Raw genomic sequence first — 27,489 nt, forward strand, 5'->3', positions numbered from 1 at the left:
TATTCCCCATAGCCTGCCTATAGCTTGCATTTGCTTGCTTCCTCTGTGCTTTACAGTCACCTGTTGAATTCTACAAAGAATATTAATGCAGCTGAAATGCTTACACCTCAATTCATGCCCCATTTCTCAGTCCATCTGTTGAACAAAAGTTGTATTGGCACCCACATTCAGCTTAAAACTCTGACCTGTGCTAAGTATAGACCTTACTTCACTTGGAATTAAGATTGGAAACAGAAAAAAGAACAAGCTGAACTTGGTTTATGTGAGAAGTTACTCTATTTGTGCCGTTCTATCCAGACTCCAAGGGGGAATAAACACGGTCTCTCCAAACAAAAAAATAAAAGTGTCATTTGAGAGAGAAGATCTGCTGAGATACAAAACAAACCCCAGGGAGATATATCCCAGCAGTCCAAGAGCCACAGATGAGTGAGTAGAGCTGTCAAGACAGAGAGAATTGCTGAAATGGTCTGCATTTATCACCACCGTCAGCTACGTCTTGGTCATGTATCACTCCCTTTCAGGATAGATTAAAATGTAAGAAGTAACTCAGACTGATCACTTAAGCTCATATTGTAGTAGGTTTCATTTTTATTCCTATACTTTGTTACTGGAGGTAATTAGAGTAACCTTAGGAGTACTTACTTTCATTAGTGTAAGTGTACATTTCCCTATATTACCTCATCCTTTTAACTTTTAAATTGCATGCTTTATCCCACATAGCGACTTACTTGGTAACACCCCTAAACCTGAAACCATGCTGTAAAAACCTAGGGGAGGAATTGTTTTATTCAATGTTGAGATACAGTTCCCTGGAACTCAACAACACTGAACAGCAACTGGAATTTCCCCAGGACACTCAGGGATCACATCTGCATGATCCTAAATGCTCTCAGTACTGGATCTTTGATATTTATGCTTCACATGAAAATGAGAAAATCAACAGCATACTGTGACCCTATGACAGCACAGAATAGGAAAAGTTGCTACTTACGAGGAGTGGCTGAGGGAATTGGCATTGTTCACTCTGGACAAGAGGAGGAGACCTCAGTGCTCTCTACAACTATCTGAAAGGAGGTTGCAGCGAGGAAGGTGTCAGTCTCTTTTCTCCGCGACAAGAGATAGGACATGAGGCAATGGCCACAAGTTGCACCAGGGGAGGTTTAGACTGCATATATTAGGAAGAATTTCTTCATGCAGAGGGCAGTCAAGCATTGGAATGAGCTGCCCAGGGAAGTGGTGTAGTCCCAATCCCTGGGCGTATTTCCCTAGATGTACTTAAGACACATGTGGACAGGGCCCTAAAGGACATAGTTTGGTGATGGAACTCAGTAGGTCAGGTTGGTGGTTGGACTTGGTGATCTGGAAGGTCTTTTCCAACCTGGATGATTCTATGATTCCATATCAGATCACGTAGGTATCAGCTGGAGTTCTGCTAAGAAGCCTGGTTGTGTACACTATTATAAACACATTTCATTTCTTACAGGTCAGATACTTAAGCCTTTTTTTTCCCCTATCTTACTTAGTTTCTAATGCCTTTTTTTTTTTTTTAATGGCATAATGTAGACAGTGTAGTTACTTCTTGCTTTTGGTCTACTCAGACTGTAAGATTTAGAAGTTTTGCTTCTTAAATTCATACATTTTAATTAAAAGAAAAAGTGCAAAATACTAGACTTCCAGACATAATTAAACCTAATACACTGTTCCAGATCAGAAACTCTAATTAACTTTCAGCATCTCCTATCGCTAATAATCACCCAGTCAGCAAATACCACTGACAAATTCCACTCCTTTCTTCCCCTTCTGCCCCCAAGGCACAGCTGCCCCCAAAACTTAATTGGAAATTAAACATTTCCTCACCATACAAGCTAGCCACACTTGTACTCCTATTTAAAAGTTCACAATTAGAGATGTTTCTAATGTTGGAAAAGAAATAATCAGCGTAAGAGAAAAGTATCTTTCTTAGAATGTGTAAAATCGACATTCTGTGACCAAGTTTTGGAAAAGAACTTTGAAATGCAAGTTTCCAACCAGAAGATTTACAAGTTATCTTACTTGGGAAGAGGAAACATAAAAGCACTAAAGGGACATTTCTTCCCATCAATTTAATATTTAACTACTTCTTTAATTTCATAGCGTGTATTTTTGGAAATTAATAAACCCAATACACAGACATATCCTTCTACCTGACCAGGTGAAAAGCAAGACTAACTCCCCAGAATCACATGACAGCAAAAGAAATGCTGCCCTAGGGGTGAAGTAACATTTTATGTTGCCAGCTGGGAGATTCGGGAAAAAAGTGACCTTAATATACTCCTTTCCTGAAGCTAGTGGAAAACAAATGCACTGAAACAGTTAATATGTTTCATCATGGGGAAGAGCTAACCTGAAGCCTCTGCTCTGCGTCTCAGCTAGCTGACTGTTGTATGAATCAATATAAAGGACACGCTCAGGATAGACCACAGGTCCTGCCCTTTCAGCAGAAGCTCCTAGGCAATGATGGTAGCAATCTGGAAGTTAGGAAGAAATGAAAGAAAAATCTAAGAGAATCCATAATAACTCCAAGGACTAGAGGCTGTCCGCTGACTGTGTCATTAAAATCAGAACGGATAATATGAAACAAGAAGGGATACAGACAATTGCATACGTTGCTTCCTTGGATTATCCTCTCTTATTTCTTGCCAGTCCAGGCACTGTAGCAATGGCTGCAGGCAGTGGCAGGCATTAGTAATAGACTTGGTTCCCTGCCCTTATTAACTTGTGTTCTAAGACATTGACAACAACGCTTACAGCAGATAGTCTCAATTTGTTGTGAGTACAGAAGCTGTGAACAACTGGGTGAAGCCGGGGCTCCTGCAGAGCAGAGGAGACAATTTTGGCCTGACTGATCTGACTGATTCGATAAGTATGTGTGTGCATGTGGAGTGGAGCGGGGATGAGGATTCTTCTACATCTCACAGAGCTACTGAACTCGCTTGACTTTCCCTCCCCTCTCTCTTCTCCCTCCCCATATATATTGTCAAGCCATTATTGATCACATTACACTAAAACATACAGGGCTCTTCCGGAACAAGACTCAGCAGCACACCACAACAACACACAACTCACACAACCTGTAAGTGAAGGGACTGCACAAAAAAGGCAGACTAAAAGCAAATGCAGCCCATCCACAGAGCTGGCACTCAGCAAGCCAGGTTTAGCATCACCCTCATCTGTATGCAAGAACTACAAGGAACTTCACAAAAGGTGGTGTCAGTTTCAGAAAATTTCTCCTCACATAGAAATTCCATAGAATGTTATCAATAAATCAAATCCATACAACATTGCAAATGAAATGTCACAGTCAAAACAAGCAAAAAAAATCATTATGTTACCTTGTCCCAAGATCCAAATAATTGCTGTCACAATCACACACAACTCAGTGCAACAGCACTGCAGTATTGAGCTTACAGACTTGCAGGCGGACCATTTTGTGATTTATTCTTATACCAATAGACAAAGTGGAAGCTGTATCAATTGCCTTTTCAAGTGATACATGCCATGATAGCTGCTCCACACCTTAAAAATTGATCTCAGTATGTCTTTAACAGCACAAAGAAAACAGTGTCACATCAAAAGAAGCTAGAGTTAACTTTTTGATTTATGTAATTCTCACTGGTTTGAAAGTACATGACTAGCTCAACAAATTATTACTGTCCTACACTGAAATGTACTTTGATTTCCTACATTGCATTTAACAGTACACATTCTGGCTTCTAACATGCATTTTTGAGGAAACAAATCTACAATAAAACCATGTTTTGGCAACCCAGCAGTCACAATTCAAACATCACAAGAACACTGCAATTATGTTGCAGAAATGCTTCCATCGGCATTGTTTAAGTGGACAACTGAGATTAATACATACAATACCTGTAACTGTTGAGGATGAGATTTGAATCTCCCACGTCTGCACTGATTTTTGGCTTGGAAAACAAAAGTCACATTAAGCTTTGTGGTGGCTCAAACTTACAAGGTCTGTGTTGTTTTACAAGATCATGTTGTTTTATACCTAATAGTTGCTTCCCTGCATCCTTGAAGCAATGCAATAAAATGAAAAAGATTTCATGCCAGCTAATCACCATCACTAGTGAAATGCAAATACAGAGCTAGCTGAAGATACTTTCATATGGTCCATCACCGATATAATTACCATACATTCATACAAAAGTCTCACCTGACTTACAGGAAAACTTCTCAAATTATTATAGTTTAATAAGAAATACCTAATATGACTGAATAAGCTTGATTATCTAACCGGGGACTTCCATGAAAAGGCAGTAGGCTGGGTTAAACAGGCACTCTTGTAATTATATTAGCATTTTAATTACATACAAATAATACTGGAATCATGACAAAAAATATTAACATGGCTTGAGGTTACTAAGCACAAATTAAAAATGTACCTTTCACAATAGCGCAGAGATACCTAAGGTAGCACTGAGCAGGCAACCAGGCACGACGCTGGAGGCAGCAAAGCAGTGCCACCCTTGGCTCGGAGTGCACCGCTGGAGCTTGGCAGTGCCCGCCATGCCTGGGACTCAGATAGTCCCCAGCCTTCTGCACCCCGTGCCCTTTGCACGCTCTGCATACCACAGCACAGTCAAGGCTGGCAGCAATACTGGGCCATGCTCCACTGCACAATACGGAGATGCTCTCACAGTCTTTCCCTTTTCCTAACTGTAAGTGGAATTGCAATATCACTGCATGAAAGTTTCAACTTTCCTCCTGCGTTTCTCCATCTACAGCCATCTATCACTGCACACGCTGAAAAGGCTGTGTTAAAGCCTCTGAATGTGTGTTCAACAGTCCTCATGAACAAATGTCACCGTCCACATAAATGTGAATAACTGCCTCAGTAGACACCAACTTCTGCATCCTCTATCTACTGTACATTATATAAACTAGTGTGTTACCAACCGCAGGGTTAAAATAATTTCTCTTAAATTAGAAGTATTCTCACCCTCGTACTGCAGGCAGTCTGTGGATGAAAGAAGTGTTTAAGTGGCTCAGCTAAGCGGAGATAAATGTTGCTTTTGCAGTCTGTTGAAGTCACCAGTATGAGACACACGAATGCAGCCTATGACACTTAAGGGCAATTGGTCTTGTGGAGCATTTCAGCATTGCAGTGTGTTACAAATAAACAGTACTAAGTGTCTCAAGAGTGCATCCGTTCTTTAGATGGCATAGAAAAAATTTCTAGTGAAGATGTTTCTTCTCACGATACCTGTAGTTTGAAATATTATCTGTCAAATGTATTCACAGCAAGAAGAGACTATCTGTCATTTTACATATTATCTCATTAACATGTGCCTAGAATGCCTGCCTAGAACAGATGTGAGACTGACTGGACCTGTCTGGTACGACCTAGGAGACATAGTTGACAGGGTTTATCAGGTCAAAAAGAACATTAAGATTTAAGTAAGAATTAGGTAACCATATTCAGATGCAAATACAGTATGCCAAGTTTGCTTACTTTAAGCTCAGTTTCATTCTACAGCAGTTTATTTGCATTGAAGGCCATCATATTTCTCAGTGATATAAAAGTGATATAATATATATACAGTGATATAAAAGATTTTGAAGATTTTATGAAAAGATTTACATCTTTATAAAAGATTTTGAAGATTTTGAAGCCTATATAAAAATCACAGTTCGGGGCTTAGAAATGCATCATAAAAGTACCTGATACTTCTAGATGTGTATCATGCTTCTGTTTAATGTGCAATCTTCAGTTTTAAGCACTCAGCATGAAGAAACACCGCTTGCAAATTTCTAACATCTACCTTTATCAGTATCAATTAATTAAACTTGTTTTCACGCATCTGATTTCATGCATTAGGTGTAATTCATTGTATCCCTAGGTGCAACTCTCCCAAAAAGACATTCAGACCAACAAGAACCACAAAAACAATATCGAACAGACAAACACAAAGGAAAAGATCTTAAAAAGCACTCACATGCCTCAAATACAGTATGGACAGAATTTCAGTTAGGACATCTAAAAATGCCATTCAGTGCTCTTCCTTGGCTCTTCTCATCATCCTACCCACTGAGCTCCATTAGAGATGCCAGGCACCTGCCTTTTGCACAGAAACCTTGAGACAAGGCATAAACCTTTGGCACAGAACCAGGTGCTGTCAGCTGGAATAAGCAGAAATGAAGCTCCCTCAGGTCATGACGTACTCCCAACCCCACTGTCCTCATGCCCAAGCACCTAAGAGCACACCATGGCATCCCACAGAAAGCCCCAACTTCCACAAAGAGCCTCCATACAAAACCCACCCGGGCCCACGCAAAGCAAGGCGAGGGGACATGCCATCACCCACGTCCTGCAGAGTGCTCTGCTGATGAAGCACTTGCCTGGAAAGTGGTGGAGGGCGGGGTGGGGAGAAGGTTAACTCGTCCCTTCACTGGAGTAAATGAAAAGCACAGCTCCATTTCTTTCAGGAACAAGACACGACAGCAAAGGAAGTGAGAGAGGAGGTTTTCCCATCTTCATCCCTCTCATTCCACAACTAGGTATGTGGGAAACACAGAAGCAGGGAAGCAAGTGCAAGGTTACACAACTCCCTGTGCTAGCAGTTACACCAAGTGGCCAGAAGATGAGATACCTATCACCTGTCCTCTATCATGCTGTGGTGCAGGTGCTTTTTCACTTTTTTTCTTTCACCTGATAAACTTTTAAAGCAATGGGTACAAATACTCAGTGGATCAGACCTTGCCATCTGAGCTGTTTCTGAATTTCAGAGCTTCTATAGCAATAAAAGAATAAATAAATAATGGAGCCCTCAGAATCACTTGGCCAATAACTATTAGCAACCATTTGCAGATTCCCACTCATTTTTATTTTGGCTCCAACTACATCCTGTGATGTCACTGAAAATTAGTTTCTAAGTCTTGTTATCTTATAACCTTACACTGACTGATTAAATTTCTACAGAAACATATTGATTATTTTTTAACATAATACTAAGTACTGCTTCTAAAGGATCTTGAATGAACGTTAGTATTAAGTAGAAGTATCAGCTCACTCTGTTTGCTGAGGATTCCAAGATGAGCGATAGGTGGGTTTGGCCAGTCAGCTATTCTTCAGATATGACAAATTCAACCTCCACTTGATATCCACAGCAAAAGATGAATGCTTACTGTCTGTGTTCATCCTAACCCATGTGACATAAACACAGCAAAACATATTTGGCATGAAAGTAAAAACTTAAGCACCTAGTTACATACGTAGTCTCACTGGAATCAATTGCTTACTTTCAGCTAGACACATACCTTGCCCAGTCAGGTCTAAAATTACCACATTAAGAACTTTCTCACTTGCCTCTCTCCTAAGGCTAAGGGAATACTGTGTTGCGCATGCAGGACTGATTTGATTACCTCAGTCTTTTATTGGGAAATAACATATGTCATGGCAATGTCAGACGACTATTGTTTCCTTTGTTCTGTTCAGAGGGAGGAAATAATAGGTGTCAGGAAAGCAGTGCAACCATGTGTCTCAGTAATAAAAGTGGCATATTAATGAGCATCCATAAACCATTATAATTAATGCAGGGGAATGGATATTGCCTATTTAAGCTCTGCACGCATTCCTGTAGCTCCGCACCCAACTGCCATTTTATTCCATCCCAGGGCTTTCCACTCACAGCAGCTCCTTCGCAAAGCCATCAGGCACTGAAATCATATGCTCGAGGGAATGGTTTCGATACATTTTAATAGTACAAGTGACAGTTGAGAACAGTCATCCAGTCTGTTCATCAGTAGCAGCAAATGCATCCCATAGTCTACGTGAGGCATACACATATTATACCCTTGAGGCTACAACATAATTAACAGGCTACAGAGAAAGATGGGTAAGATAGGCGTGCAGAAAGATATGGACTTGTACTGCTTTAAATTGTTTTAAAATACAACAAAGGTATATTTGCAAATTTTACATCATTTTAAAATTTCAAGCCGTGCTTGATATGCCTGTGCACCATGTAGCCTTCAAATAAACAGTCAGTTTTGAGGTTTAGCTTCAAAAATCCAGCCTGACAATTCCTGTCTTTAAGCACACAATTGAAAAAAGAGAGAAAACCGCAAGCAGCATCAAGGTGACACACTAAGATGCTTGAGTATTTATCAGCAGAATAATAACATAGGTCACGCAGCTCTTCCCCTTCAGGAATACCTAAAGAAAAACTCCTAGTTTCTATGACATACAAATTGTTCATTTTCACTCTTGGATGACTGACTTTTAAATCATGTTGAAAAGCAGGACCCCTTCAATTCCCACCTCTTCTTGGTTTACTTTCACTTCTAATTCCCTCTGCACTTAATGTGTTCTAAGCTATTTTAATTCACATTCTTCTTGTAGTTCGTGTACTGAATTCACCCAATAATTCATTTTGATGATACAAACTTCAAAGCACCACTTTTATTTTTATTTTTTAGTAGGTTCTGGAATAGATTCTTTTTCACTGCAACATTTCTTTCAGGTACCATTCGCAGTATACTGTTTAAGCTTGTCATTACTCTTGTGCTTAGCATATGCTCATTTAGCATAGCCACATTTATTATTTTTATCGTTGAACACTTTAGATAAGAACTCTATACACACACAGGGGTGCCTCAACTTTTCAGCATGTTGCAGAGGCTAAAATACCAGCACCACTGTGAAACGGTTGCAAACTAAAGAATTGTTTCAGATAGAAATATGCAAATTATCCCATCAGACAGCCTACATAGCTTCCAGATTTGCCATTTCCAGTGCTAAACAAATAAATGCAACCTCCAAAACCAGTAGGCCAACCAACGTAACTCATGCAAACAAAGAAAGCAAAATCTACACACAGGACCATGCAAGTTCTCCTGACTCTAAGATACCATTTTCAGAAACATGATCAAATAAGCCATTTGTTGCCAAGTTTTTCCTGCACTGAATATCTACCAGAAGCTGCATTGCAGAAAAAAAAAAAAATCCTTTTATTTCTTAAAATAAGTTAAAGGTAGTTTGGGTGCTGGATTTTTCGTTTGGTTGTTGTTGTTGTTTTGTGCTGGGGTTTTTTTTGTTTTGTTTTTTGTTTTTTTGGGGGCGGGGGGGGGGGGGTTCTTTGTTTTGAGACTCCCTCTTGTCCCTATCCCACACTTGGACACAGAGAATGCACTCAATAAACATTGAGTACTTCCTTTCAGGACTTCATCCCTTTCACCTATTGATGGCCTATACCATGCACTGAATGGGTAAGAAGGTCAGAAAAAAAAAATGTGATTTTGTCAGTAAAGACCGTATTACTGCAGTGGACATGAGTGACTTAAGATTGAATAAGTGACCTAAATATTAAATATCTCCCAAATTTTAACATGATTGACCTTGCAGTCTCAATATTTCTTTGGGGTATTTTTAAAATACTTTGGGTATTTTTAAAATACTTTCAATAGTTCTGCTGGAAAAAACACAGCCCAGTAGTTTAGGAACAGAGTTTGAAACCTGGATCAGGTACTGCCTACATTTGTCACATTTGACAAATCACAGTGTTTTTACCTTGGTTTACTGTAGTGTGGGAAATTCAGCAAAACAGGAGGCTGAAAGAAGTTTTCTGTCTGTAGTCTGTTCCTCTGCTATGGTAAGGAACAGATCCCTTTGAAAATCTCGGTAACCCTTTTGTGCAACTAAAAATGTATAAATAAATGAATTATACTATCTTTATCTAAAAGCAATTGCTCTACGAATAATCTTGGTGAGAACATAACAGTAAATCAATCTGGTTGTTCCAGAGGGCCTGCTAGCCCAGCTTCCTCTCTCTATGTTCTCATAATGAATGCCAAGGGAAAGAACATGGCAAAGATATATGGTGACACTTCTCAAGGAGTCCCCATGACATTCCTCAAACCTAAGACTGGGCACCCACCAATTGGGATTCTCATCTGTTATGAGATGTGATGCAGCTTTTTCAATCCTCCTAGCCTCCTAACCATCCTGCGGTCAAGGGTTCTGCAATTTGATTATATGTTCTGTGAAAAAGTACTTCCTTCCTCATTGGTGCGGTCGTGAAGGTAACCCAGTGATGCCAAAACAAACCTGCAATGGTCTTACTTTACATTCGGGCAAGATATTTATTTTCTTTTTTTAATATTGCTTGGTTGTTTCCTACAGAGAATCCAAAGAATTTCATGTTTGTGGCATCCTTTTGCCTTTTCATGCCCATTCCACATAAATTAGTCCAGAAATCATTGCACGCTAACTGATTTCACTAGAGACACAGAGCTCTGCACTGCTACAGAGTCAAGTCCACGCTGCACTAAGTTTTGTGCTTAGATATTTCAGGATGCTCTTACTGAACTGATTTTTTCCACCCGCTATTAAAAAAAAAAAAAAAAGTACTTTCTTCCAAATAAGTGCACAGCAGGCTCTGAAGGTAGGCCAGTAGGGTTGCAGATCTAAATAGACTGGGTTTAACTCATCATAAGGATTACAAATTTGAACCAGCGAGCACTGCAGACCCAAACGACTGGCCATGATTTCTATTGCTCTACTGTCAGAAAAGCAGTAGAGCAGATCAAATTATTTCTTTCAAGGAAGGGTGTGTTTGAGGATTTAGTAGCTGATAATTTTTGTTCAAATTTTAGATTTTAAAAAGAAAAAAGTATTTGTCTGGGTAACATGAACGACCCATTCTAGCAACATTTGAAAGCTTCCTCTCGACGTCAGGAGACTCTGAATTGCATTCCTCATGGTGTTCTGCAACAGAGACCTGGGAGGCGATAACACCTGCTGCAAACTGAAGAAGTTACTGATTGAGATGATCTCAAAAAGGGTAGAAAATCAATGCCAAAAAAAAATGGATGGTGCAGACATTAAATATAGAGCAAGGACTTGACATTTTTGTTTTGATGTACTGCTTTAAAAAAGAAAGCAATGAATATTGAAATTGTCCTAGAAGCTAAATGAAATGTATCATCTGAACCCCATTAAGTAAGGAACCTCTGTATCAGTCCTGTTTGTTAACAGAGGCCCACAACCTGTTAAATAAAATTGCAATACTTGGAATTTAACTGAATAATCTATGTAAACTAAAAGCAGTAAAGAGAGAAAACTTTATGATTTTTTTTTCCAGAACTGCTTCCCAGCCTAACATGTTATTGTATTAATGAAGTTCAATACGATTCCTCTTCTTTAGAAACAGTGTTTTCATTTTGAATGTAAAATAAAAATAATGAAGAGAAGCTATGAACATTAAAAACTGTCTTCTTACTACTTAATGCAATTGTTGCATTTGAAAGTCACTCTGGGAATAATTCAGATGGAAAAAGACAAAACAAGCACGTGAAAAAGACACAACTGGAGGATCTTGCAAAGCCGAAGTAGTTTACTGCCCAGGAAATCACAGGGAACATTTCCATTAACTTTTGTAATCACCTTCTGACTCTTTTGTACACACTGTATAGGATGCTTATCCTACAGTGAACTGTTGAGTCTAAAAGAACCAATGTTAACCAAAGCAATAGGAGACAATAGGCAACCAGGTCAACAAAAGAATCTCCATTTCAGAATGTAAACCTAGGAACACTCACAAACGCTCAGGAGTAGGCCTACTGAGCCCTTTAGACTCACACAAGCAAACAAACCTGTAAGATCAAGTTTTAAAATATTTCACATGTGATAACTACAGGATTTACTTCCTTTTATACAGATACAATACACAGATACAATAGTTGGTCTGGACTGGACCACTTACTCAGCAAACATAAATCAGTACGACACTCATTTTACATTAGTTGTAAATCTAGAGCAGGGAGATAATCTGTGACAGCAAAGAGATCAAGATCCAGATTCTAACAAGATGCATTAATCATGCTTTTTAAATTATCTATTTCCATAACTGATGTGCATTCTAAATCATCTTCAACAATCTCCCACACAGAACAGGATCTCGTCAGCAGGAAATATTCTGCCCTTGGAGAGGCTGTAAAATTCAACTGCATAATGGTGAATATGCATAGCTTAACTCTTAATACGGACATAATTACACCCAAATTTCAAAATCTCACATGACTAAATCTAGATGATGATCTTTTAAGGACAAGAAAAAATTATCCTAAACAATTTCAACACAATTGATTTAAATCATTACAGTCCAAAAGCAAAGCAACACCAATAGAACTGAAGTAGCTTTAAAAGTGTCTAGTAATTTACAAAGGGTGTTTATATAACTTCAAAACGAATACACAAATGAGATGTGTTATGGATATGCTAGTTATCAATATATCATATTGATATATCATATTGATAACTAACTAATCATGAACAAAATCACAAAGATTCTTACATTAAAATTTCAAATTTTCAGTTTTATTAGTACAGTGGATTTAGTCCAGCTCTGCTAGTTTTAGAATGAAAACTCTATAGGAATACTGATCTCACTGTTGTATATCTGTATATTGTTTTAAAATTATTAAATCAGTTATGTCCAGAATGTTTCACCCAAATGTATGACTATCCCGTGTCTTACACTTCACATGGTATCTTGCACATGTCAAGTGACACCAAAACACATTCGAGTGTACATATTTGCTTTTGCAGTGATTTATATACCATGTATTAGGTATAAACAACTACACAAAGTTCAAGGTGGTGAAGAAAGAATGAGGATCAAAACCTCAAAATGAGTCAAACCTCCCATATTCTTTAATGACACTTGTGCATATTATAACGAAACAGCATTTAAAGCCTTGAGAAGGCATATCAACCGTTCCAAGCCTTACAACTATGAACACCAGAGGCTAAGGGGAAAGACCTGTTCATTCTTTTCCACTTCTGTGCTGACCTACATATTATTCATAACACATTCCAATGCACCATCAAAGGCTTTAAACTCCACCTCCAACAGACATATACACACACAGAATCTAAACCTAAGTGGCAGTTAGTCACCTTGGTGTGATCAGATATGCTTTTATACTAAAACATCAGCACATCAGACAGTCTCACATTGCTGGCATTTGCTGATGTCAATGTAAGAAAGACACAAAGAAAAGCAGAGAACCCAGAACAGGAATAACCCATAAAGCCAGGGTGTTTTTGTTGTTGTCTTTGTTTTCTTCTTTCTCATACTATTCTTGACTATTTTTCATAACAGATGATGAAAAGTTGTCTTTAGCCACCTGTTTGCTACACCATCAACACACTACCTACACATTGGAAGGCATACATTTCTTTCACTTGCACTTATTTCAGGTTATTAAGCATATTTCAGGCTAAGAATTACATTACCAGAAAAGTACCTGCTTGGAAACAAAGGAGAAAACTGCAATGAAAGACAGCTCTCGGACTGCCATTTGTAAAAAAAAAAAAAAAAAAAAATAATACACCCATCCAATTACCATTTGAGATTAAGATAGTGTGAAATAGGCCGACTCAGTGATTTACACTGGACAGAAATAATTTTCAAGCCTCTGATGTACTCTCGTCGTCAGTAAAAATTTTGAATGTATTATGGATAAAGACTCCATACAATTATTCCCATTACCTTAAAACAAAACAAAACAACAACAACAAATCTATTCAAAATCTGGTCACTTTTCCATACCAGCATCACTGCAAGTTGTTCATGAAGGAACTGATTAGTTCATCGGTGACAACCACACTCCAAAACACACCTTCCAAGGTACATATACAGGAAGAACTGCAGTACAATTAACACTAATTTGGACTTCCAAATTAAACTAGAAGAACTGAGACGTGCATTTTAAAATAATGGCTTTCAAGACTCCACTATACACTGAGTTGTAATCCCCTGAGTGTTTCCTGAGAAATGCTGCAGGGGAATAGAACAGGAAGAAAAAATCCTATTCCATACTCTGGCAGAAATAAACCATTCCACAACCTGAATACTAATTAGAACAAACATTGTTTTGACTTTTATATCACAACACCTGATGTCTCTCTTCCCAGGCATCAGTCATATCGCACACGCTTTAAGGTTTATGACTAACTAAATCCACCCCATTTAATCATTCTAATAAATCTACATCTCAGTAAAAACCACTAAATGAGATATTAATAGCACACCAAATATAGTCTGTTACACAGACAAAACAGGTAAAACACCAAAGTAAAATGAAAAATACCCACGCTTGTTTGAGCTCTAGACTCCTGGTTGTTCTGCATTAGTGGGGCACATGAAAAAAGGTTTAGCAAATTCAGCTTGTCTATATTTCAGGAGAATGTCTAGTGTTTTACCATCTAAGTATACTAAAAAAAAAGGCCACTGCTATTTTCTGTTTCTAGATAAGTACCTCTACCGGCAGAATTTACTCTTAAACAAACATTTGAAACAAACTATCAAGAGCAAGGACAAGACTCATACAGTCCTTCTGGGAGTCTTTGTGTAAAACAAGAAGACAACTGATTGCAACAAGACATTGATGGTGACTTGTACTTTGCACTACATCACTTCTACACCATGTGGTGCAAGCTACCAAACAGAACTGAAACTAGAACTTAAGAAAACAAAAAAACAGAGAAACATGTTCTCCTTACATACATTTACCAAGCTTCAGAACTCAAGCCCTGCCAAGATTTCACCCAGAAACACTGCAATAATACACAGACCAAGAGCCTCTATAGTCTAAGTTATAAATCTCTGCATTCAACATCCCTGGCTCTTCACCTACAGTCACAACATTGAGTTTTACTCGTTTTACATATGACAGAGTTTTACTTTCACACTTAAAAACTGTCTACAGGTGACACATTACTCAACGAGAAACCTTGTTGTCCTAGTCTCTTCTTTCATCTAGACATTACCACTAATTTCCTACACGGCCCATCCTGACAGGCAACGCTGTTGTATCGGGTAGCCATTTACCCCCCTCCCCCCACCACACACCCTAATTCATTTACTCAACTTTTTTTTTTTTTGATTCACCTTTCCCTTCTGCCCTGATAAGTTAATTGCCTTTATACTGCACTATTGAATCTTATCCTGAAGTTCAGTGACTTTTTCTAAATTGGCCTTAACTTCACCCTCATCCGTGAATTCATTCACAGAATTCAAGTAAATGGGCATAGTGTGAGTTACCTACCTATGACTTCTATTTCCTTCATCAGTATTAGTTCGATATTTTTTTCAAAGAATTCTTCCTACAAAAAAAGCAGCTTAATAGATCTGTAAATTCAGAATATCTATTCAACTCGTTTTACCTCTATCCTCTGCCTTTTGTGCTCTAATTTCTTCCAGCAAATGCTTCCTTACTTTACTTTTTATTTTCTGTAGAAATATTGAGACATAATCTACTTGATGTCGAGTTCCGTGCTCCGTCAAATTTGCTAACGGTGATGGCACAGCATTGAAATTGCCATTTCATCTCAACTCAGCCTCTTTTTTTCCCCGATCTATCCCCAAAATTTCAGTATTTGTCTGAGATGCTAAAGCCCACTTCTTACAGTGAAATTGGGAACACATGCACACCCATAGGAAAAATTCTCATTTTCCTCTACTGTTTTACACGATCTTGCTGCCTACGTTTTGGTACCTACGTATTTATAAAAGTTTGCTTGTGTTCATTTTCACTTCTCTTTCCATTTCAATGTCACTTAAACTATAGTTGTATCTATTTTAAAGCAGAAGAGCATTTGGTATTAGACTATGCCCTTTTCTACCGCTTTCCTCGTGACAGTTTCCACATCTAGTTTGACATAATCCACTTCTAGTCTACAACTTTTACAGAAAAGCATAGAATTTCTTCCTCCTTTATTTTTCTACTCAAGAAAGGAGACAGCCTGATTCTACAGATTTTTTAAAGTTACTTGCTTTCCTCTTCTTTTTTTTTGCTTTTATTTCTAAATCAACAGCAATCATAATATTCACGTTCAGATTATTTCTGTCATTTTTATTTCTCCATACTTTCCACAAAAATTGCAGATGTCACAAATTTGCCTGCCAGAGTAATTTCATTGTATTTACCAGAATTTCACCATGCAATTTCATTTAAATGTGCATACATTTCCTAAAACACAAATACCAGTATTTTGTTTTCTTATGAAGACATTATCAAAGTACTAGTCAGTGAAGTCAAAGAACAGCATTATTCTGATTTTATAACGTCATGAAAACAATGATATTAAATATATTGTACAATTGGGCAGAAAAGCAAACCCTATTCTTGATCATAACATTACTATTCTATTTACAGTGTTGCTGGACAATATTAATAAGATTTCTTACAGAACTACAAAGATATTACTTCAGTAGCAGTTGAAACAACCATTTTGTGCACGTAAATGTCTGTAATGTAAACCCTTACAGGTGGTTAAAGGAGAACATAGATGTTTATCAACTTCAGATAGTATTATACTAAACTTATCACCTTGGCTCATATCATTTAAAAATATATATATATATATGTTGCTTGAAGATGAAGCCCCACAATTACTAAAAGACAACATAAACTGTTTACAGCTGTTCTGCTATGTCCAGACCTCCAGACCTCTTTCCTTGTGCCAAGTCTAGCACTTGTGTGAGGAAACTGATGCGATGGGTAACTGGTAATTTTTCTGTTGTCACTTCTTTTTTTAGCCATGTTTTACTTACAACATATTGCCCTTAAACCCAACAGAAGAGAGGCAGTACTGGTGTCCCTGGGGTTACCATGGGTAGAATGGTAATGTTCCTCAGATTAGCTGTCCAAACTGTAAAAACCTCAAGTGACCACAGAACCACAGGCTGAGACGCTCAGACCACTTCTTTATGTGGAGTTTTACCATTTACTAAAACACAACAGCATTCTAATATTATCTGCTTTACAGTACTAACTATTCCAATGTAATGAGAGACTATTCTCACCCCTAGTGAATATAATAATTAGACTGCAAGCCACTTCCTATAATCTCCAGTTTTCCCCTCAATTTATACTTGCTAGTCAGAACGTAAGAACTCACTGTGTCCTCTATTTCCATGTATAACTGTCTCAGAAAGGCAACTATAAGAACATTTGTTTGTGCAAAATCAAAAAAAAAAAAAGTAAGTATTTTTAACCACAACTCAGAGTTCAACAAAATTTTGAGGATAAAAACTTCATTGCATTTTTCCAGTGTAATTTCATTACTTCAACATTACTGGATTAATGACCACGAAGCAGGAGTTTTACTTTGAATTTCTGGCACATTAAGCCCAACATCAGGTGTGCAAATGAAGAAAACCACTGTGAAAACATGTTTTGTATGAACTAATTCAAACATCCCTGTCTCTCAGAAGAATGATTAAGGGTTCGTCTTGTTATATTATCCCCAGGAAAAAAAAAAAAATATCACAGTTGAACACAGCCAGGCTGTTTACTCAGACTTTTCTGAAAACATTTGTGTATGGTGTAATTTGCATTCATTGTAATAGAGTAAAAGGTACTAGAATGAATTTCTCCCCCGTATCACCCGAGGAGGTGACAGAACCGCAATATGGATGGAAGGTTTAACTTGGCCATCATATTCATAACCTTTCTGTGATCCTTGTTAAATCACTGAAAATCATTTTACAGTTTTAAATAGAGCAATGCTATCGTGCAGATGGACAGTACCCAAAGACAGTCAGATCAAAAAGCAACCTTCAAAAAAAAAATCTTTCAAAAAAAAGCTTCAACAGCTGACAGGCTAACCTTCCTGAAGGTCTTTAGCTTGAAACAAGAATGATATGAATCTTTGTACTCCTTTAGGGGATTCCTTGGCCAATTTACAACATTCTAAAAATTAATATCCAGTGTCTTGTGCCTACAGACTAAGTACAGAATTTTCTCAGTTTCAGTAACTGTCATCTCAAAAATTTAAAAGTTAGTTTTCCTGTAATTGCAATTCTATTTAGAGAGTCAGAAATTATGCAGCACCAGACATGGCAAATTAATAAATAAATAGCTTTTCATGAGACAAGGTAATTCATAAATACAGAAGTAGAACTCATGAAGCACCTTCATGACACAGCCCTCTCTAAGCCAACTGGTCAATATATTCACTTGCTCTGTCTTTATAGAACATCATTGTTTGTCATTCTCCACAGAAAAAAGCCCCCCAAAGTTCCTAAATCAATGACCTATCACCTCACAGAAAGCATAGCTGATGCTAGGTATTTCTTGTTTACATCACAGAGAAAACTTCAAAATAAACATTTAAAGGTAAGGTTCAAAAAAAACCAAAAAGTATTCCATTGTGAGTAGTCAAAACACAGCAATATTATGTTAAAATGAGTTGATTACCCTAATTTAAAACACACCTGATTAAATTTTCAAAGCTAAAGGTGATAGCACATACTATCTACAATTACCAAAGCAATGAACGTTAATTTTAAGCTGAAAGATAGTAGCTCAAATGACAGTATTCAATGGCAGTAAATGGAAAGTCCTTTTCTCCTAGCATTCCAGAAATACTTCCTTATTGCTCAGAAGTTATGCACAAATCAATTCCCATCATCTCCATGCATACTTCAGTTGCCAGATGATAAATCAGACAGTGGATTGTTGACAGAATCCAGCCATCACAAGTTACTGGAATGTAGGGGACTGTCAGAAAATATTAATAGAGTCTGCCATTTTCACGTTGTTTCTAGAGTAACAGACTTACCTCGGCAGATGGTCCCATTCCCCACATATCCAGGTTTGCAGGTACAGCTGTGTCCCCTGACAGTGTTAGTACAGATTGCATTCTCATCACAGTTATGCTGTCCGCTGCCGCACTCATCATGCTCTACAAGTGGAAAAAAAATATACGAGACAGTGAGCTTTTCAGTTTGATGATGTGACATTTGAAAACCAAGTGGAATAACAAGGTTGGCACAATGGCTGAATGCTAGAAGTCGTGTCTGGGAGTCATCTATGCCTCTGCTTCAATTACAAGACTCAACATGTGCATGATGATTATTTATGTTCAAAAATAGTAAAAAAAAAGAATCAGCGAGGAGGCAAAGCACAAATAAGACCAAAAAAAAAAAAAGAAGATTATCATAGAAGAGTATCTACTGTGAAGACTAACCCATACATCGCTGTCCGTCACTAAACAGCAATAAGCAAATACAAGGGAAATGAACAAAGGAAATGGGACTCTATCAACACACTCTTTATAGAAGGCACAATTCAGTTGTCACAGCCACTAGCTCTAATGCAAGCTGAGCTGAATCTTTCTCTAATAATGCATAACAACATTTAATATCTTTAGAGCACCATTCCTACCACTGGATCTCAACGAGACTTCCAGACATATGGGCCATATTTTGCTTTCATCCAGCAACTCTAACTGCTGCCACTGAGCCTAATTTGCTGCAGCTCTTGCACTTTACTCTCCCGCTTTATTTTGTTGTAGTAAGGCATCAGTTAGAGTTGGTGAGTTACCTGACCCTGAAGTTTCTTGCTTCTTCCTCCAATTACTGGGAGCTTCCCTTACGCAGTTGGATTGCAAAAAGAAAACCTGAATGTTTTACAGCTTTGCGCTGGTGGATTTACAGCTTTGTTCAGCAGAATAAAGAGAATGCAGTCAAATTTCTTCAGGTCATGCACAGGGTTTCGACAATAGACCTAATCATAAATGTCAATCTGGAACCCTTCTTGGTAATCTTCATTTATGCAAGTGCAATCATCTGGCTAGCATCCGTATACTCTGAGGTAAATGGTATTTCTGTCTGGAACCAAAGATAAGCTTACATATACTAGTAAATACGGGGTGCTCAAAGGATCACGGGCTAAATTTAGCCTTTTATAGACCAGAAAGAAGCAGTGCCTCTAAAACATGAGGAAAATACTCATTTTTACATACTCTGAAGTGAACCCCTTTGGAAGAGCCCCTTCATTAACAGCAAGACCAAAGGCTTCTCCAGCCTTACGTTAATCTTTGCATTGCCCTCACTTTTCTGTATCACAGGATGACAGTCAATTTCAAGGTAAATCAAGACACATAAAGATTTGAATGGTAGATTCCAAGGAACGCTCCAAACCAAATAACCAAACCAATACCAAAGAAACACCTTTGATAACTGTTTGCAGAACATATATCTGACATGCTTGCTTTTTTTTTTTCCCCAAACATATTTGACAGGTAAATGATATGGATTGCCATCATTTTCCCTTAAAGAGCATCAAAGCAATATGTCACTCACTCCCTGTTTGCTTTTAGCAAGAAACTCTCATACGCACACAGTCATACATGCCTGGCTTTTGCTGATAAATTTAGGCTTACATTTATACTTGTTAGTTTGTGTTGATCCCTGGCTCTGTTCAGTAATTCACTTGAGCTTCTTTCTAATTTTCAGATGCCTCCGATATTCTGAGTTTTAGGCTTCTTCAGGGCTGTTTGTTCTCTCCTTCATCTTTTAAAAAACCCTACCCTAACCTGATTCATGCCACTCCTGGTCTCATGGTGCTCAGACTGCTGCGTCAGACACAAGCATCAAGCTATCCTCCAAGGAAGTGCTTAGCAGGCAGTTGAAATTGAATGTTACTTTCTTTTAAAAGGCAGGCTTTCTCCATGGTCTCTTCCTCCTCTTACTACTTTTACTAGTCATTGCCTTTAGATTTTGTGTTGGTATTCAAACTACAATGAGAGGGCCTTCGTGATAAGCTCATATATACAGAATATTTCTACTCAATTGCCAAAACTACTTGATTACCTTCTCAGCACTTCAAATGTACACAAACGATTTCTCAGAGGTAACATTTGTGCTTTGCCAAAATACAAAAGAGATTATACTCTGTTGTGTTGTTCCAGGACTTTGACAAAGTAAACAATTCTATTTACCACTCCTGCACATGTACAGATGCTAGCAACGTTGAAAGATTTAGCACTGACAAAGTTGCGTTCATACAGCTATGCCTAAAACAGAGGTCAGTTTTTCTAGGCAGATATAAGTTTGAAGAGATAGCAACAGAGCTAACCATGGGAATATGCTCTTCATCAGAGATCCTGATATTCTTAGCACAAAAAGGACTAACAGACCTTCATCTGCATGAGGAATCCCAAGATTGTTTGGCTGCTATGATGGGAACTTTAAATGAAATTTTCCCTGGTGTAGGGATGTCTATAGATGACGTTACTCCAGTCCTAATAAGAATGAGAAAGCATTGATTTTCTGTCAACTTACAAAAATCTTTTATTCCAAATGGAAAAATCCCTAAGATTCTGTCAGTAGCGAGTTATTTTTGGTTTTCTTCTTCCTCACGAGATATCACCCTTTGGAACACCTGCTATTCACATAGGAAAGTGAGGGTGGAAGGTGGACTCGTGTTCTGTGTAATCTTAAAGGAGATTATGACTGATTTGCAAAGAATATCACTTTCCAAAATCTCCCATTCAAGTGCTGATCAGAGAGAATGTGCTTTTCCTTTAACATTACAGTTAAAGCTACCTAAATAGATACCGAAGTATGGAAGGAAAAAACGCTGAAAAACAAACGGAAGGGAGTGACAAACAGTGCCATTTCAACAAAGGAGAGCTGAGACAAAAACTTCAAGTCATATCTTATTTTGACAATTTCACTTTCAGCTGAAAATAAGCAGCACAAGAAATGGGATTCTAATTTTTGGAGGTCTTTAAAAGACGTTTAGATTTAGAGCTTAGTGATAAGATTTAGTGGAGGACTTGTTAGTGTTAGGTCAGAGGTTGGACTCGGTGATCTTGGAGGTCTATCCCAACCTAGATGATTCTTGTGATTCTGTATGTATATACGTATATATATAAACATGCTGCCATGGAATGACAGCTCAGGAATGAAACTGTCATCATAAATTTGACTGAATTCATCTATCTCCATGTGACTTTTGTTACTATTATGTAATACAACAGGAGATTGTGATCAAAGACAAGAAGAACTGGCAGGCTTACTGAGAAGGTCACTGCAGTAGGATGAAGTTCCCAGGACCAATGCTCATTCCCCTGGATTATTAATATCCATTTCAAGTAATAGGTAGCATTTCAGAAGAATAGTTGAATTACAACACTATTCTTTGCTTACAGACACTTTAGTTTATTTACAAAATCTCTGCAAACTGTCTTCAGTATTAGTACTTCTGTTACTTAAATATTCTGGTTATTGCCACCTATATTCTGTGCTTTGTCTGAGATAAAGCCAGAGGATTATTTATTTTTTATGCCTCTATTTCCCTGTATTAAATGAGACTATTACAAGATTCTATACTTTTTAGTATTTGTCCTTCTTTTGAAATCCTCAAATGTTAAAGACCTTAGATTAAATATATAATATATATATATATATATATATATATCAATCTCCTATAGTAAAAACAAACAAAAATCAAATACCAACTGCTGGTTTTCCTTCTGCTTAATTCTTCTTTCCTAGAAGCAGAAGGGGGTTATGAAAAGACAAATTATCTCTGAAGCTTCAGATCACATTCTTGACTCCTAGCCACCAGGCTACAACCACAGCTAGCAAACTACATGTCTAAGCCTAGTATTTTATTTCTAGACCAAAACTTTGTCACATTTCCAAAAGGTTCCACGGACTTTTCCAAAATCCTTAAGAGCCCGTGTTTTCAAAGTTTATATTTGAACTAGGCCAGTTTGTGAAGCAACGAATAACAAGTTCATTCTTCTTCCAAGCTTTATGAAGGAGGCCATTTGCCTCCATAAGCACTTGAAAGATCACTGGTAAGAAATCAGTCATCTTTTTTTACAATAATATCTCTGCTGCCTCTGTTGTACGACTGTAGAATTATGGCATGTATCAAGTGTGGGTGCATTCTATGCATACATTAAGCAAGGTGTCAGTTTTGAGGAAGACTTTTAAAACAAAATCTCTATAGAAAACTTGTATTTGAAAAAGCTGTCATTGGACAGTTAAAAAAAACATGCTAACTACTTGCCTCAAAAAAATGAAATTGCATCAGCTCGAACACAAGTCCACTCTGACAGCACTATGGATCTGGGGACACTGATGTTTATACATCGGTATTGTTGCATGATGGTGCATGCACAGCTGTTAAAGATAAGCATTGTAGTTATCTCTGCTTTGTTCACAGGCAACCTAATAAAATAAGTTTATCTTGATGAACTGAATACCCAGGAGCTGTCTGACAGAATTTGTTTCAATCTTACATGGTCTTACAAAGATAACAATCACATAAAAAGCAAAGTTAATTCACCAGAAAATAGTTTCAAGTAGACAGTTAGTTGCATATCTTATTATGAAGCAGCAATGCATCCTATGAATTGCAGAAAACCTCCTTATCCTAAATACCAGGCTGGTGTGTATGCACATTGACATTAGGGCACACACAGTACCTCCTTTTTCCTGAAATGCCAGAGGAGAAACTAGTTTGAGTGCAACGGGAAAACACAGACCACTTCCTGTGAAAGTCTCAGTAATGTAACTGAATGGGAAACTGCTGAAAAAAGCCCAGTTACCAGAGTGCCACAGAGAGCTGTGACCACTCTGCATCCCGCTGTACTGGTGTTGTATGTTCAAAGCAGACTGACTCTACCCAAGCAAACAGGACACCAACACCCCCAACACCAGCAGCCAGCATTTACTGTGCACTTAAGTAGAAGGCAACAGCATGTAGCAGGAGACCACAAACACAACTAAACTCCGTATCTGTAAATAAAGCATTCACTATAAAAGGTCAAACCTCTACTAATAGCTATCGTAGCTACACCTTAACCAACACCAGAATAATCGATCATGATGCATCTCAGCTGTGACGCCACTAGCTTAAATTTTAAATAAACCTTCAACTTTCTTCAAAACACAGGTAACTATTAAGGCTAGTGAAGTTGAAGCATCTGCAGGCTTGTGCTTTGGTGTACCTCAGACAAGCATGCATTCCTGCTGCTGCACATTAATATGTAACCCTGTTGACAGCTGATCACTTCAGTGTTAAGTATGAATAGGAATAGTCCAACAAGGACAAAAAAAGTCAGCAATTCTGTATTCCTGTCAGATGTTCCATATCCCCGTTTTTCTAGCCCAATCTTACTGAGGAATCACAAAACTACTTTTGTTTAGTGTTAGTTTAAAAAAATATGTATACACACCTCTGTTCTGGGCTAAAATGAGCTGCAAGAATGCAGCAGGAAACACACTAGGGAGAGAGGAGTACCATGCAAAGATTTTTGCTGCCTGAGGTACTGTGTCCTGCACGAAGCCATCCAAACCATACTGCAAAATTGTTTGCAAGTAAAAAACCACTACATAAAAATAATTCAGAACACATACAAAGAAAAAAAAAAGGATTTGCCGTACATTTATAAATACAGATGCACAAATGCATGAATTTATAACTAAACAGTTAGAGGTAAACACTATTTTTCTCCATTTGTGTGTACATGAAATGCAGTGCTTGTGAAAGGTTCTAGGCAGCTCTGACAATTAGCATCAGAAGAACGGTCGGTAATGAAAAATGGCATATTGCTGTACTCTTGTAGTGTTTGTTTGTGGTTTTTTTTTAGGTAATATAAATATCTACATTTTTACTGAAGAAATATTTTAAATATTTTTTTTATATTAATTCTACAAGAGAAAGATAGCCTCTACTTATGTACTGGGCATACATTTTTAAAAATGCATTCTTCAGAGGTACAACATAGTTTCTAGGATGTTTCTGCTTTCCCTTGCTGAAAGAAACAACACCAATAGGCTTACTGGATTTGTATGGGCTCTGAAGGTAGAATCTACCTGGATTGTGCTTTTTTTTTTCTTCCTGTATATACTTGGGAAAAAAAATCAAATATTTGGGTTGTTATTCAATTTGTATAGAAAACAGAAATAGAAAAATTTCTAATAGAAAATTAGAACCACAGTTTGAAAATTTATACACATCGTAAAGCTAAGAGCCTTTTAGACACGAGTTCTAAGTAACTGTAACATGGGGATAGCTTTCCCTTGCACAGTTCAAAAGTTCATAATGGTTCTCCAACTTATAGTTTCTAAAAGGTATAACTGATACAGGATTTAATTTCAGAAAAAGTGTGTTTACTTGATTTTTTTTTTTTAATAAGGATGTCCTTCTAAAAAGGACGGACACTTGAATGCAATTACTAAAGACATATCCCATTGAGCGGTCCTTCACCATAGCCACTCTCACTTCGCGTTACAAGAAAAGGTCCCAGTTTAAACCATCTGAGATAGATAGGAACATTTTATATTGTAATGATTTCCTTCCATTAGTTCCCCAAACCTTCATTCTTTAACAAAAAAACATTAATCGTTGGAAAACATTGTGCATAGATGCTGACTATTTCTATTTATTCTTATTTTTGCAACATTGAAAAGAAATCTAAGTTGATCTCTAAATTGAGAGATGAAAATCTGCTTCTGGGGTATGTAAGCGCAAATGCAACAAACTTTGCTGTATGCCAGAGGTATACAACAGAGACACAACTCAGTTCAAGAATAGCAATGTCATCAGATGCTACCACTGTTTATTAATACAGAGACCACTTGTATAGGATATGTCCTAAAGTAAAAATAATTAGCTGCCAAGCAACACGTAAGCAATGGCCTTTGAAAACTTGGAAAGGAGAAAGCCATCTCTCCGAATACTTTTAAAAGAGCAAGCAACACTTTGTTGCATGGCATTAGGATTCAAATGTCTATTTAATTATTAAGGCTTTAAAAATGAGAGATGAAAAATTTTGAATTTGAGAAGAACTAGGGACTTAGAGGAATAAGGACTTCAGCTCATAAGAAGTTCCGATGAAATAAAAGGATAGCTTTGAAATAGACCGAATAAAAGGAAACTTGACTGCGAACACACAGGAAGACCCTCCCCTAGAAAACCAGGGCAATTAGAAACATGATTCATATGTCAAACAGCGTACGTGCAATAAATTACATTGCAGATAAGATGGTGAAAGACTATTGTGCTACCTGTGAATCCTGACAACTCTAAAAAAAAAATCTGTATTTTTGCCTACCCATGAGAATTATAGAAGCAAAGTAAGGCTGATCTATGTCCATTCTGAACATCAGTCATACAAGCTCACCGTGTTCACTGCCACAAAGAAACAGACAAGCGACACAGGACTCAGAACAACAACAAAATCTTCTTTACTGCAAATTTATCCTTACGAACAGTAAAACATACAAAAGTACTTGCAGAAATATCAGATTTGCAGTTCTTTTAGTAAGAAACTAAAATGCCGTTGTAATTTAAGACACGATGAACAGCTTCTGGTGTTTAACACCAAATTATTTAGACTGCCTTTTAAAAGAGTAGACATATGCTACTCTTGGGTAATTAGGAAGAAATAGTGAGATTTAATTTGAATATAAAATTCTGAATGTGCATGCATTTGCCTGTCTGAATAATGCCTCTTGAATGTTTACTTTTGAGTAATAAACTAAATTACTTCCTTTGGTTTCCTGGCACCTCGTTAGATTTTGGTCACAATTGCCTATCTACAATTAAGTTTATAAAAGAAACTACTAATGTAAGCCATGCTGATGCTTTTTATTCCGTTTTGTTCTAATTTAATCTAATAAAGCAGCCTACCTAGTACTGTTTAGAAACCAGTGTAACAAAATAATAAGATCCTTGTTCTCTAACTGGTATTCAGAGAGAATCACTGAGATTGGTCTGACAATTTCCTCTTCATCAACTTCAATTATTAGTTGGTTTAGTTCAGATTTTTAACTCCACAATGAAATCTTCTTCATAACCATGTATTCAAAGATTATAAACAAAACCAACGTAATCTGATTCATACACTTAATGTTTATCATAACTAACATGATAACGATATATCTAGGGGAACATGGACTAAAACTACTGTCTCATCCTAAAGAAGTTAGTGTGCAAACATGGGAAATAACAACACCTGTACATCAGTTTGTATGATTTCAACATCCAGTGGGTGATGTCTTTACAGCACATGCCTCCTGCACTGAGATATTCAGACTGCCTTATTTTCCCCTCAGCAAGAAGCAGAAAGCAGAAATAAACATGACGGTTTATGTTCTGTTCCAGTATATAGAGACTTCACTGTTCATTGCCATATGTTGGCTTTTCTGATGAACCTTATTCCTTAGAAACCCACCATTTCCACTTTTATCTTATATACATAGACAGAAGTAAGAAGAACCCAGTATGACAAAAAGATGTACTATAAAAGAAGAGGACAATTTTTTCCAGAAAGAGTTGTAATATATAGAACGTCTCATAAACCAATGCTTTTCATAAGGAGCTTTCCCACCCTTTTACACAACCTTGATTTAATATACAGAAACCTAATATATGAAGTGCACCAAGATGTGTATATTTAATACTAAAGCTTGCCACCAAACTTTGAGTCCAATCACAGAGACAGGCATTGAATTCAATCCAGATCAGATCTAGCGAAGAAACTAATTACAAGATTTTGGAGAGGACTGCATATTACAGATTTAGAGATGCAAATAATAAATAAATAAATAAATAAATAAATAAATAAATAAACAAACTACGTTACAGCAGAAACCCCACTCTATAGGGGGA

At 37.4% G+C, this 27,489-nt stretch overlaps 1 protein-coding gene across 6 annotated transcripts in view; it reads right to left on the reverse strand.

Moving 5' to 3' along the window:
* NELL1 (neural EGFL like 1) overlaps positions 1-27,489 on the reverse strand; it is a 292,307-nt gene that overhangs the window by 95,141 nt on the left and 169,677 nt on the right. For all 6 annotated transcript variants that reach the window (XM_080594043.1, XM_080594042.1, XM_080594044.1 and 3 more), the window contains exon 14: positions 18,632-18,754. In XM_080594043.1, the coding sequence (XP_080450169.1) occupies positions 18,632-18,754 (123 nt within the window). The remainder of the gene's footprint in view (positions 1-18,631; positions 18,755-27,489) is intronic.

Source organism: Anser brachyrhynchus (genome assembly GCF_964034855.1).
Source record: "Anser brachyrhynchus genome assembly, chromosome: 5".
NCBI classification, from domain to species: Eukaryota; Metazoa; Chordata; class Aves; order Anseriformes; family Anatidae; genus Anser; species Anser brachyrhynchus.